Source organism: Oryzias latipes, chromosome 6 (assembly GCF_053564925.1).
Source record: "Oryzias latipes strain Hd-rR chromosome 6, Olatipes_Hd-rR_3.1".
Classification (NCBI taxonomy): domain Eukaryota; kingdom Metazoa; phylum Chordata; class Actinopteri; order Beloniformes; family Adrianichthyidae; genus Oryzias; species Oryzias latipes.
The window spans coordinates 19120721-19131965 of record NC_136242.1 but is presented as its reverse complement, the minus strand read 5'-3'; the positions used below and the strand labels follow the sequence as shown (position 1 = coordinate 19131965).

General features: G+C 40.4%; 3 protein-coding genes across 6 annotated transcripts; 2 read left to right on the top strand and 1 right to left on the bottom strand.

Moving 5' to 3' along the window:
- The first annotated feature begins 719 nt into the window (after positions 1–719).
- ddb2 (damage-specific DNA binding protein 2) lies at positions 720–6344 on the top strand. The gene is made up of 11 exons (XM_020704020.3): positions 720–849; positions 941–1078; positions 1152–1264; positions 1685–1876; positions 3357–3523; positions 3887–3986; positions 4574–4751; positions 5166–5311; positions 5619–5774; positions 5847–5892; positions 5990–6344. Exons 2-11 carry the CDS (start codon positions 943–945, stop codon positions 6220–6222), a joined length of 1467 nt encoding a protein of 488 aa, XP_020559679.1. The 5' UTR covers positions 720–849; positions 941–942; the 3' UTR covers positions 6223–6344.
- Positions 6345–6379: 35 nt separating this feature from the next.
- Positions 6380–7845, bottom strand: LOC101159257 (protein FAM180A). Of its 2 annotated transcripts, none has more exons than XR_013656612.1 (3): positions 7678–7845; positions 6868–6926; positions 6380–6776 (listed from the first exon to the last, which is right to left on the bottom strand). XR_013656612.1 is itself a non-coding variant. In XM_011476077.4 (3 exons), the coding sequence occupies exons 1-3, from the start codon at positions 7145–7147 to the stop codon at positions 6429–6431; spliced, it is 471 nt and encodes a 156-aa protein (XP_011474379.1). In that variant the 5' UTR covers positions 7148–7284. The 2 variants fall into 2 exon arrangements, 1 of the variants encoding a protein (XP_011474379.1); XM_011476077.4 differs by lacking the exon at positions 7678–7845 and adding an exon at positions 7084–7284 and having other exon boundaries at positions 6429–6776.
- kbtbd4 (kelch repeat and BTB (POZ) domain containing 4) lies at positions 7772–11078 on the top strand. 3 transcript variants are annotated; one of them, XM_004069600.5, is made up of 5 exons: positions 7772–7902; positions 8640–9113; positions 9189–9330; positions 9597–9703; positions 9966–11078. In XM_004069600.5, exons 2-5 carry the CDS (start codon positions 8652–8654, stop codon positions 10824–10826), a joined length of 1572 nt encoding a protein of 523 aa, XP_004069648.1. In that variant the 5' UTR covers positions 7772–7902; positions 8640–8651; the 3' UTR covers positions 10827–11078. The 3 variants fall into 3 exon arrangements, with proteins under 3 accessions (XP_004069648.1, XP_011474377.1, XP_011474376.1); XM_011476075.3 differs by having other exon boundaries at positions 7865–8021; XM_011476074.4 differs by lacking the exon at positions 7772–7902 and adding an exon at positions 8079–8369.
- Positions 11079–11245: the final 167 nt, after the last annotated feature.

Below are 11245 nucleotides of genomic sequence, written 5' to 3'. Positions count from 1 at the left end.
ATGGACATGCTGCATTATGATGTTTTGCACTTTGTGTAATTTTTTTAAAGATTAGCTTTGTTGGTTGCTTGTCTTAAAGTTTTTAAATTATTCAAATTTGACTACTTTTTTAGGCATGTTGAGCTAATATGACATAACTCGGAGCCTTTCAGAAAAAAATGTTTTCAAATAAACAGGGGAATGCACCATTGCATGCTATATATGAAATCAAACGTTTGTTTAGTTCCACCTGATGCAAGTGTAGTTTATCCATCTATCTATCTATCTATCTATCTATCTATCTATCTATCTATCTATCTATCTATCTATCTATCTATCTATCTATCTATCTATCTATCTATCTATCTATCTATCTATCTATCTATCTATCTATCTATCTATCTATCTATCTATCTATCTATCTTAATAATACTAATAACAATTATTATTACTATTATTATTGTTGTTGTTGCATTTAATAATGGGTGATTTTTAATTTGGAAAATGCTAAAACTATATACCATTCAGAAATTCAGAATTGATAATTAACTAAAATAGGTTTAACTTAAAATCTTACATCAAATTGTCCAGTTAAAAATGCACACACACAAAAACATTTTAATTGTACTGTTGACTGATGATGTGCAAGTTTCACAGTGTGTAGCGTTTTCTTTAGTCTGTTGTATTGTATCAAGTTTTTAAATAAAGTTTCTTGAAAAAAGGGAGAATTTGTAAATAAACAGCGCCATCTATCGCGCACCAGCTGTCATGGGCTGAAGTTACAAAACATCTGCTGCCATTAGTCACGTGCGCTTCCGTGTTATGCAAACATAGACTTTAGATTAAGGCGGTTCTCTTCCACAATTACAGGTAAACTGCACATTTACGGGGTTTTCTAGAGGAAAGATAGAGAAGTACACAGAAGTGGTTTTGTTCGTGTCATATCGTCGAACTCTGACAGACATGAAAAGAAGGAAGAACACGAAACCAGGTGAAAATGGACCAAAGAGTCAAGTGAAAAAAAGAACTGAAGCAGACTCTGGAGCATCACTCTCCAAAAAATTAAAGGAAAAGATAGAAGTGAAGACCTCTGAGCCAGGTGAGCAGTACTAACGGGACTGCATGAGTTTACTCTGAGGTCATCATCCTGATTTGAATGAATTTCACTGCAGAGCGTCCACCTGTCAAGCCCCATACAGCTCAGAGGAGAAATGGCCATAACAGCATCCTGCACTACATTTACAGGAACAGTCTAGGCCAAAGTCTGCATTCTCAGATGAGACAGGTAAGTCAGTATGGACAGAAAGAGGGGGCTGTCTGCTTTAAAAATAACAATAATAAAAATGCACCAACAACAGATTTAGTCTGTCAAGTGTAATCTGGAACCCAAATGCAAATCAATGCATTGAAGTGAACAGAGACGGCAGACCAGTTGATGAACAAGGCGCCCTCTTCTCTAGGCTTCTGTCTGAAGACTTGATTGGAGAAGAAGAATTTTACTAAACAGAAAAAAATCCCTAATGCATTTTATGGATTTTACCCAATAGTAACAATCAGTTTGGTCACAAATGATAAAAAAAAAAATAGTTATAGACTTTTGTATTTATTCTTTTTAATTGGTGGTTTAAAAACAGATTCTGAATATTCTATCTGAAATGATGGAATGTTGTTGGGTTTTTTTTCTTTTTGCTGTTGCCTCTTGCAGTGTCTTCAGGAGCCCTTTGTCCGCTCTCTCTCCGCCTATCATTTCCATGGTGCTACCAGCCCCTTCGATCGCAGAATCACCTGTCTGGAGTGGCACCCCACCCATCCCACCACACTAGCAGCAGCCTCCAAAGGTGGAGACATCTTTCTCTGGGACTTTGAAAAGCCCACAAAGAAAAGCTTCATCCAAGGGGTGAGCTCCTGAAAAAGCACAGTTTTAACCAAAGAAGTTGCATAAGATTTTTTTTTCTTTCAGGATTTCAGCTTTTTGTGTGTTCGTGCTTGCAAAACGTCACACAACTCTGCACAACCATATGTTTTAGATAGACTTGACAATGCATTTTTCATTCTTCTCATTAGATTGATAGGCTTAACCACTTACAGTTTTTCTCAGTCGCTTTAGTACAATTCTCAGATCAGAATTAAAGTTTGCAAATATGTGTGTGCATTTCTCAAAACAATTTGTACAAACAGCAAAACACTATGGATTTCTTGCAAAAGCCTGTAACTTGCTCAAAATCTTTAGTTCATCTCTGAAAACTAAGTCTTTATGTCATTGAACATGTCAGTGCCATCAGAATGTCAAGTCCTTGTGTCATTGTCTACGAACAAGACAGTCAAATGACTTAGTCATGTTGTCAATATAACTGTGTACTTTAGAGGGAGGTTCTGATGTAAACTATGGCTAAAGTTTTGATGACAATTATTGTAAAACGTAAGTTACACCTTTTTTGTTTGATTGCAAGAGACTGGACAAGATTCACATTTACACTTTTATTATTCATATTGTAATTTGTTGACAGACCATGTCATACCAACATAGAAAAAACCCACTGCAAACAGTAACACAAAGGGAAAAAAAAGATAGGACAATATTCTGTACAACAGTACAGGCAGTGCAGTAGGAATTGGTGTGGTTTTCCGACACGTCTTGTCGTTCCTGTATGTTAGGCCACAAATTCTCATCCACATCACAGCGAATATCTTCGCTTGCAATGCAGCGAAATATGTTTGTCACATTATGACAACTTGGTCAACCATTTTGCAGTTAATGACTTATACGATGAACTAATGACTAGGTGTTTTGAGGAGTAAGACTATTGCACAGTGAACTATATAATACATTTTGATCAACATGACATAAACAATTGATAATGTAGCAAAGAGCAGAGAATTGTACATAATCATTTGCATGAATGTACCAAAGCAATTGCAACTTGTTCATAGAAGTGAGAAACTGCTTATATGATGTGCACAAGTGACATCATGATGTGAAGATTGAACAAATAGTTTTGGGAATTTCATTCTGATCTGAGAATTGTACTAAAGCGACTGAGAAAAACTGTAACATCCCACTCAGCTGGACAGCTCAGCTATAGGGGATACGCAGTGCTTCCACAGTCAAGTGCGACAATTCCAAGAAGTTGCTCTAGCACATATGAGTCCTCTTTGTCTAAACATGGCTGCCCAACTCTAGTACCCAAGAACTGCCATTCTATACTTGTTTTCCAGCTGTGCCTCCACTCTCTGATTGATGGACTTCAGCGCAGAGTAGTTGGATAGTTGGGAAAACGAGTTGTTGCTTCTCAGAATCGAAGTTGCTCAAGCCCTCGGTTTCAAGTCTCAGTTCAGCAGTTGTCTTATGTCGTTGCATTTCCTGCTTTTGTGCCCAGAATGGAGCCGGAGACTTCATTGGAGGGATGAAGTTCTGCCCTACAGACTCCTCCAGAGTGTATGTGGCAACCGGTGAGGGGAAACTGACCCTGCAGAGCTTTGAAGGCCACCCACCTACCCTGCTGTCCAAAACGCAAGACTGTGACCACAATCATCACAATCTTTGGTCAGAAAACTAGAAAGGAAAGCAAATGCTTGGCAGTGACGAACACTCGTTTTCTTAAATGTATCGCTTTCAATTGAAGCTAACTGCTTTAGTTATAATTTTGAAAATGTAGAAAATTATTTTAAACAGCTTTTTTTTGCCTTTCAAAAAAAATCTGTCTGTCTGTCTATTGTTCAATGTAAATGTTTTAAAACACAAATTCAGTTTTTCTTTACTTTAGTGGGGATTAAAAGTACAAGAAATATTTAGTGGATAAACACTAGGAAATGGGAAGGAATCCAACTAATTTGTCACCTCTTTAAAGCCGTTTTGCTAGATAAACTGTAAAACAGAATCACAATTTTTCTTTTCTTTTCCCCGCAGCGTTTGGTTTTGCTGTGTTGACGTGTCTGTGAGCCGACAGACGCTCGTCACGGGGGACAACATGGGAGAGCTGTTACTCGTCAGTTTGAACGGCCAAAAGGTGAAACATTATTTACTCATTTTTGTGCATTTTTTTTCCAGACACCTTTAACTCTATCAGAATGTCAGTAATTTTGAATAGACTGTGCTTTCGTGTTTGTAAATACATTTATGATCACAATTAGACAGTTTCTATTCTAATTCTGTTGACTTTCTTCTCTCATCCATCTACTTATCCCCAAATAACTCGAAAAAACAAAGCTCATCAGCAGCCTGTTTCCTGGGGACTTTCAGGCAGAAGCAAAAGTTCTGTGTTTTATTTCCAAAGCTGTCAGGGATTTGAAGAAAAAGTTCGTTGGTGGTTTCACCATAAAGTCCAGATAAGGTTTGCTAAAAATATAAGATAAACGTGTTTCCAAGATTAAAAAGAGGATGATCTGTTTATCAAAAATGGGTGTGAAATAATCAATGAAGTGAGTGAAAAGATCTGCTTTCCTTGAAGGAAAATCATGAAACCCAATCAACAGTCATCCCATTGAGCAAGTGTTTTTCAATGGAGTTGGGCCTTGAGCAGTCAATCCACTGCTTGCTAAAAGTATATATTTGGAAGGACAAGAAGCAAATATTTGATCTGTTTTGTTGTTCCAGATTTTCAGTGAGAAGTTGCACAAAGGCAAGGTGACCCATGCAGAGTTTAACCCCCGCTGCGACTGGTTGCTGGCGACTGCTTCCGTCGATCGGACGGTGAAGCTTTGGGACTTGAGGAACATGAAGGACAGAAAGAGTTTCCTGTACGAGATGCCTCATGAAAGGCCTGTCAACTCAGGTTGTATTCCAAAATGTCTGCATGGCTCCATATTGCTCGCCTGCAATGTTAGGTTGGGGATGGGAGGGGCTGTAAGCTATCCACAGATGGATGATAGGAAGGGGGTGGGCTTACTCTGCGTCAACTGTCCCAACTCTGAGGAAATTTTTTATATGAATTACTGCCTCACTGCAGAAATTGCCCTAGAAAACGACACAGGTTTTTGGATTTTGGCTAAAAACGGCAAAATCACAATTAAGAGACCACTGGGAACGCTTTTAAAATAGATCAATAGATGATCGGAGTGGGACTTTAAACATGTTTGCTAACGGCCACAACATTTTAGAAACCTGATTAGAAACTCTAATCGTCTTTTCTGCTTACGCTTGACATACGTTTTTTCTTCTGAGGCTCACATTTGTTGTTACTTTACAGCTTATTTCAACCCTTTGGACTGCACCAAGCTGCTCACTACAGACCAACAGGACCAGATCCGAGTGTACTCATCCTGTGATTGGTCAAAGCCTCAGCAAATCATCCAGCACCCACACAGACAGTTTCAGCACCTCACCCCCATCAAGGTTTGTCAATTCTCTGCACACGCTTCAATCCATTGGACAGTCCAATGCTGTCACTTCTACAGCTTAGTTAAGCATAAACAACAAAAATCAAAACCTGACATTAAAAGCTTGGAAAATAATTTTCAGTCATTTGTGCATGACATAGCTCATGGTTTGGTAACAGATATATCTTGCAGTTGTGCTCAGAAAGAGTTGACTCAAGCTTTTATTTTCTATTCCAGCTGTTAAAACACATTTCCTTTTTTTTATAAGCATGAAAAGATCTTTCTAAACAATTATGTTAATTGGGGGGAATCTTATTCTGTAGGCCACATGGCATCCTACGTATGACCTCGTTGTTGCTGGACGTTACCCTGACGACCGCATCTGCTCTGGTGACCAGAGGACCATTGACATCTATGACTCCAACACTGCAGAGCTGGTTTATCAGCTGTATGACGCCACTGCTTTAGGAATCAAGTCTGTGAGTGACATTTGTCAGATCAAACAAAGGAAACGTGCAAGTTTGTCAGCATTAACAGTTCTGTATTCACAGATAAACAAATTCAGCCCAATGGGTGACGTGATTGGATCTTGTATGGGTGAGTTCTTCAGAAGCATTTGCTCATCCTTTTTTTTTTTTCGTTTAGTTTTTTTTTGAGAAAAATCTTTCTTAAGTTATCTTTTCATTGCTCTCAGGTGTGACGGTGCTGGTCTGGGACCACGATAATTCTCTAGTCAGCGGTCAGCACAATCCGAAGGAGGAATCCTCTGCTGTTGATCCGAGGAGGCAGCAGCGGAGGAGCCAGCAGCGCTCCAGCAGGGAAAGGAAGACGCCGACTTTGGAGCCAAAACTTAAGAAAAAACTAGCTTCTCTGGAAGAAACTGAGACCAAGACTAAAACCGGATGTTCCAAGAAAAAGAAAACGTAGACCAAGAAGTAAAACGGCCCATCACATTGTCTGTTTCATCGTTCCTGTTTGGATGTTTCAGATTGTTCCTTGTTTAAACAGCTTTTTTATCTAACAATAATAAATCTATTCTTTCATAAAAACTGGATTTATTGGTGGGACAACAAATGGAGAAAGATTACAGGCAGCTGATTTATTCACTCAACTGTTCACATTCAGGCGAACGTTTAAGCGTAATTGAAGAGAAAACTTCCTCGCAGGTGATTGACTGTGGTGTTTGCCAGCTGGAGGAGCACTTCCCCCCACGCCTCGCGTTCCTCTGTGCTCTTCTGACTGTAAGCCTGGTGGGCAGAGAACGCCACGCTCAGGACAACAGTCTCAAACTGACCCTGAGTCAGCGGCGCCTTCTGACCCTCCTCAAGAGTTCTTGCCAAGAGCTTCATGGAAGTCAGAGTTTTGGGAACGCCATCGTTGATCTGAGACAGGAAGTCTCGTCCTTGCCTCATCGATGCCAGCTCTTCGTCCTGCAAGAGGACGTTGTTATACCGGTCTACTGTGACGCCACCGAGCAAAATCTGTGCAGGACAGAAAACCGTGTTTTTGTCAGGAAAACAGCATATCTCCTTCAGCTGTGCACAGACTTACACATATGAGAGCAGAAAGTACCTCAAACATCAGATCTGCATCTGGGAGAGACGAAGTAGGATGTCTGCCTTCAGCCACAACTACAAAAAAACATTTTTGTGGAAAAAGGTTTCACTGATCTTAGTTTAGTCTTTGAGCCTCTCTGCAGTTAATCACTTTTTACCATCTGTAGTGCACATTCGACCCTATTACTATGCATCAGTCCATGTTTGCAGATAATCTTTTTCATTTACTTACCTGTAACGTGATCAAAACAAAACCACAAAATGATCAAGAGGGAGAATTTAAGATGTGGGCTCATGGTCTTTCTCCTTCGTCTTTCTTTTCTTGATTAGTTCCAACAAACTGAGCTCTCTCTTTACTCTGTCAGCTGACGGTTTTTTTCACCAAGGAAGATGAAATGTGGACTGAATAGCACAGATTTTTTCCAGCTTTGAGAAAGGAATCTAAATCCAGATGGAGCAATAATTTTGGTTTTTTTTGTCTTGATCTCGAATGTTCTGCCCCATACAGAATTCCTTGAGCAAAAAACGAATTAATGATTATAATAATAATAAAAATAATTTAAGAAAAAACATATGAACCAGCCAACCAATGCTGTTTAAAGCATAAATTAAATTTATTCTAATTCAAGTTTTAAGGAGGTGTGTCTTATGACTCTTCTTTTTTGTCACTGCAAAGTAAATCCAGAATTTTTAATGGTAGACATTTTCCCTTGATCCAAACAGTTAAGAAAATCCAATAACAGATGCTCTCGTTCTTTGCTTCACAAAAACACGCTGTAGAAAAAACATTCAAGATGGTGGGAGTAAAGGAAAATACTACTCATACCTCAGAAGAGGTTGTCATCCATGACGCTGGAAAATTTCCCCCCACCCTCGTTTGAAATATGTCATATCTAAGCATCAAGTGGAGGTGATTAGCTGTAGCGATACTCCTCACCACGAGGTGGCAGTAATTTGCTAACCCATCAGTTCTGCTGCTTGACTGAAATACTTTGTTTACTTCCGGTTTATCGCTCAGCAGCATATATTTGTTCAAGTAGTTTTGTTTAAGGTAATCACGTCTACGTATTTAAGACAATTTCATTAATGAAGAATTATTTCTGAGTTTATTTCGCCAATATTATGATTCATCCCTTTTTAACGGGAGCAGCAACCAGCTAGCCAGCTGAGGTGCGCTATAATGCTAGCTATAGTTAAGCTAATCAATACATCATCAGAGCTCTCGCCATTGCAGCTTAGCCGCCCAACATCCTTCCATCCAGTAGCCTTGTTAACTGTTTGTTGTTTATATTACCACGTGTCTTGTAATAGAAAAGGAGAATACAGAAGTTGGGACTAAACGTCTTTTCTCATGAACTTATCTTTATAAACCAATTATTTGGGCACGTTTATATCAATCATTGAATGGAATTGAGCTATTTGTTGTCTTATCCACTGTTTTCTTACTAGTTATGTGGATCTGTTTAACCAAGACAACTATGGTCAAGAAAGAAACGAATATCCAGTCATCTGCTAAAAGTTTGTTTATGCTCATCTTTGTTTTCCAACTTATGTTTCGTTTATGATTAAATTAATAACAGAAACGAAACACTCACTCAGGTGTTGCATTGCCAATGTCATTAGGTCATCTAAACAGGCCAACTAGGATGTATTTTGTTATTAATTAATGGAATACGGTTTTCCTCATCAAAATGTATTGGTGGTTTTTAGATTACGCGTTATAGATTGTAAATCTGTGTGTAATAAACTGACATGTGAATATAAACATGCGTATGTCTTTATCCGAAGCAACCAGCAAAGATGGAGAGCGGTGAGGACGGCGGCCTCAATGCCGGTGGTTCCGTGGGAGAGGAGAACTACTTCCTTGGATACACATTCACCGACCGCTCGCACTCCAGCCGTGTGGTGAAGAGTATCATGGACTTGTGCCTGGAGGATGGCCTGTTTGCAGATGTGACCATCACAGTTGATGACAAAGAGTTTAACTTGCACAGGCTGGTGCTCTCAGCACAGAGCAGCTTCTTCCGCTCCATGTTCACATCCAACCTCAAAGAGTCTCACAACCGCAGTATTGAGCTGAAAGACGTCAGTGCCACCGTCTTTCAGCTGCTGATTGATTACATATATCATGGTACAATCAAACTGAGAGTGGAGGAGCTGCAGGACACATACGAGATGGCAGACATGTACCAGCTGACCGCACTGTTTGAGGAATGCTCCCGCTTCCTTTCACGGACAGTGGAGGTCAAAAACTGTTTACAGGTGATTTTTTTTCCCCTTCACAGATTCACCATATAATAATTGAGATATGTTAATACATATTTTCTTCTGTTTCAGGTGATGTGGCTGGCAGACAGACACAGTGACCAGGAGCTGTATACTGCAGCCAAACACTGTGCAAAAATACACCTTGCTCAGCTGCATCAGACTGAAGAATTTCTCAATCTGCCTTTCTGTCTACTCCTGGACATTATCAAAGGTAACATTATGCCACGACATGCAGCGATTTATCACAATCCAATAAGTTATAAAAACCTTTTCTGTGTTAGTATCCACACTAAAAGCTTTTCTGCAATTCTTTGTTTATTTTACACTTGCATTTGCTTTTTGTTGTTGTCGCATGCATTGGTTTATCGAAACTTCCAAAATCCAGAGTAGTTAATTTGCATAATAGTGATTAAATGATGCAACATTTCAAAAACATTTCTAGAATTTCTGAATTGAGTCCGTTGCATTTCTGCTCAGATGGAGTACCAAGCTCTCAGAACCCAACAGTGGCCATCGATGCATGGATAAACCATAACAAGGTCGAGAGGGAGGAGTTCTCTTGCATCCTTAAAGAGAATCTTAAGGTAGCAAAAAAACAAGTTTCTCTTTGGAGTCAGCTCAACAGATATGTTTTCTTAGGAATACTAATTGATGTTTTCAAAGCTAATTGTTACGGGCATCAAGAAAAAAGTGATAGCACCCACAGAGCAAAGACTCTATTTGAACAAAAGTCTTCCTAGAATCGTCATGGTTCCAGTGAAATGCTTATATCACAGATCTGATTGATGACTGGACCTCCTGACCTAGTTTTCATCTCTAAAGTTTCTCTATTTTTTCTTATTTCAGGAAATCGGTGAGAATGTCCACATATACCTGATTGGCAAAGAGGAGACGAGGACTCATTCGCTTGCAGTATCTCTTCACTGTGATGAGAACGATGCGATCAGTGTGAGCGGTCAGAACAGTTTGTGCCATCAGATCACAGCGGCTTGTAAACATGGCAGTGACCTGTATGTGGTAGGAGGGTCTATCCCCCGCCGCATGTGGAAGTGCAACATGCACACTATGGACTGGGAGCGCTGTGCGCCGCTGCCCAGAGACCGCCTCCATCACACCATGGTCTCCGTCACATTAGAGGATGCCATTTACTCTCTAGGAGGTAAGACGTTGCAGGATTCTCTGTCCAACGCCGTCATCTATTACACTGTGAAGGACAATATGTGGACAGAGACCAACCAGCTGGATACTGCGGTGTCAGGAGCTGCTGGCGTCAACCTGGGCGGCACCATCTACCTGCTTGGGGGGGAGGAGAACGACATGGACTTCTTCACGAAGCCCTCTCGCCTCATTCAGTGCTTCGACACATCCTCCCAAAAGTGCCAGATCAAACCATACATGCTGCCGTTTGCGGGCTGCATGCACGCCGCCGTTCACATGGATGTCATCTTCATCGTAGCAGAAGGAGACTCCTTGGTGTGCTACAACCCTCTCCTGGAGAGTTTCACGCGGCTGCGCTTTCCTGAAGTGTGGAGTTGCATCCCGTCGCTGTGGAAGGTGGCAAGCTGTAATGGCTGCATATATGTTTTCAGAGACAAGTGCAAGAAAGGAGACGCAAACACTTTAAAGTTTAACCCTGCCACTTCTGTGGTCTCGGTCATAAGAGGTATAAAAATCCTCCTTACAAACTGGCAGTTTGTCTTGGCCTAACCATGTGTTCACTCAGTCGTCCACACGCAAACAATTCCAAAGAACAAAATTTTTTCCAGCAACATTTCTCTGGCTTCCTGTTTCTGTGATGTTATCGTGGACCATCTAGCAGAAGATTTGTGACGACCAGTAATGAAGTAACCTATTGTCTCCTGTGAAATGAGTTAATTTGTATGCACGATCTCATGCTTGTCGTACTGTTTTAGGCTGCATTTCAAGTTTTCGGTGTGGAATAAACAGAAAATGCAAAGATGTGATGATGAAGATGCAAAGACCTCACTCAGGATTAGACAGTACATGGCTCCATCCATCCTCCCATCTTGGTAAAGTAGCCCTGTGCAGAAAAACATCCCAAACCATAATGTTTCCACCTCCATGCTTGACAGTTGGGTTGGTGTTCTTGGGTCCTCCAAACTCGA

Bases quoted from the DNA above. Each gene is read 5' to 3' on its own strand.
- ddb2 (XM_020704020.3), top strand. From the start codon at position 943: ATGAAAAGAAGGAAGAACACGAAACCAGGTGAAAATGGACCAAAGAGT. The intron at 1,079-1,151 runs GTGAGCAGTACT...ATTTCACTGCAG, and splicing joins AGTGAAGACCTCTGAGCCAG to AGCGTCCACCTGTCAAGCCC. The intron at 5,312-5,618 runs GTTTGTCAATTC...CTTATTCTGTAG, and splicing joins AGCACCTCACCCCCATCAAG to GCCACATGGCATCCTACGTA.
- LOC101159257 (XM_011476077.4), bottom strand. From the start codon at position 7,147: ATGAGCCCACATCTTAAATTCTCCCTCTTGATCATTTTGTGGTTTTGT. The intron at 6,927-7,083 runs GTAAGTAAATGA...GTTTTTTTGTAG, and splicing joins TTGTTTTGATCACGTTACAG to TTGTGGCTGAAGGCAGACAT. The intron at 6,777-6,867 runs GTACTTTCTGCT...TGTCCTGCACAG, and splicing joins ATGCAGATCTGATGTTTGAG to ATTTTGCTCGGTGGCGTCAC.
- kbtbd4 (XM_004069600.5), top strand. From the start codon at position 8,652: ATGGAGAGCGGTGAGGACGGCGGCCTCAATGCCGGTGGTTCCGTGGGA. The intron at 9,114-9,188 runs GTGATTTTTTTT...CTTCTGTTTCAG, and splicing joins AGGTCAAAAACTGTTTACAG to GTGATGTGGCTGGCAGACAG. The intron at 9,704-9,965 runs GTAGCAAAAAAA...TTCTTATTTCAG, and splicing joins TCCTTAAAGAGAATCTTAAG to GAAATCGGTGAGAATGTCCA.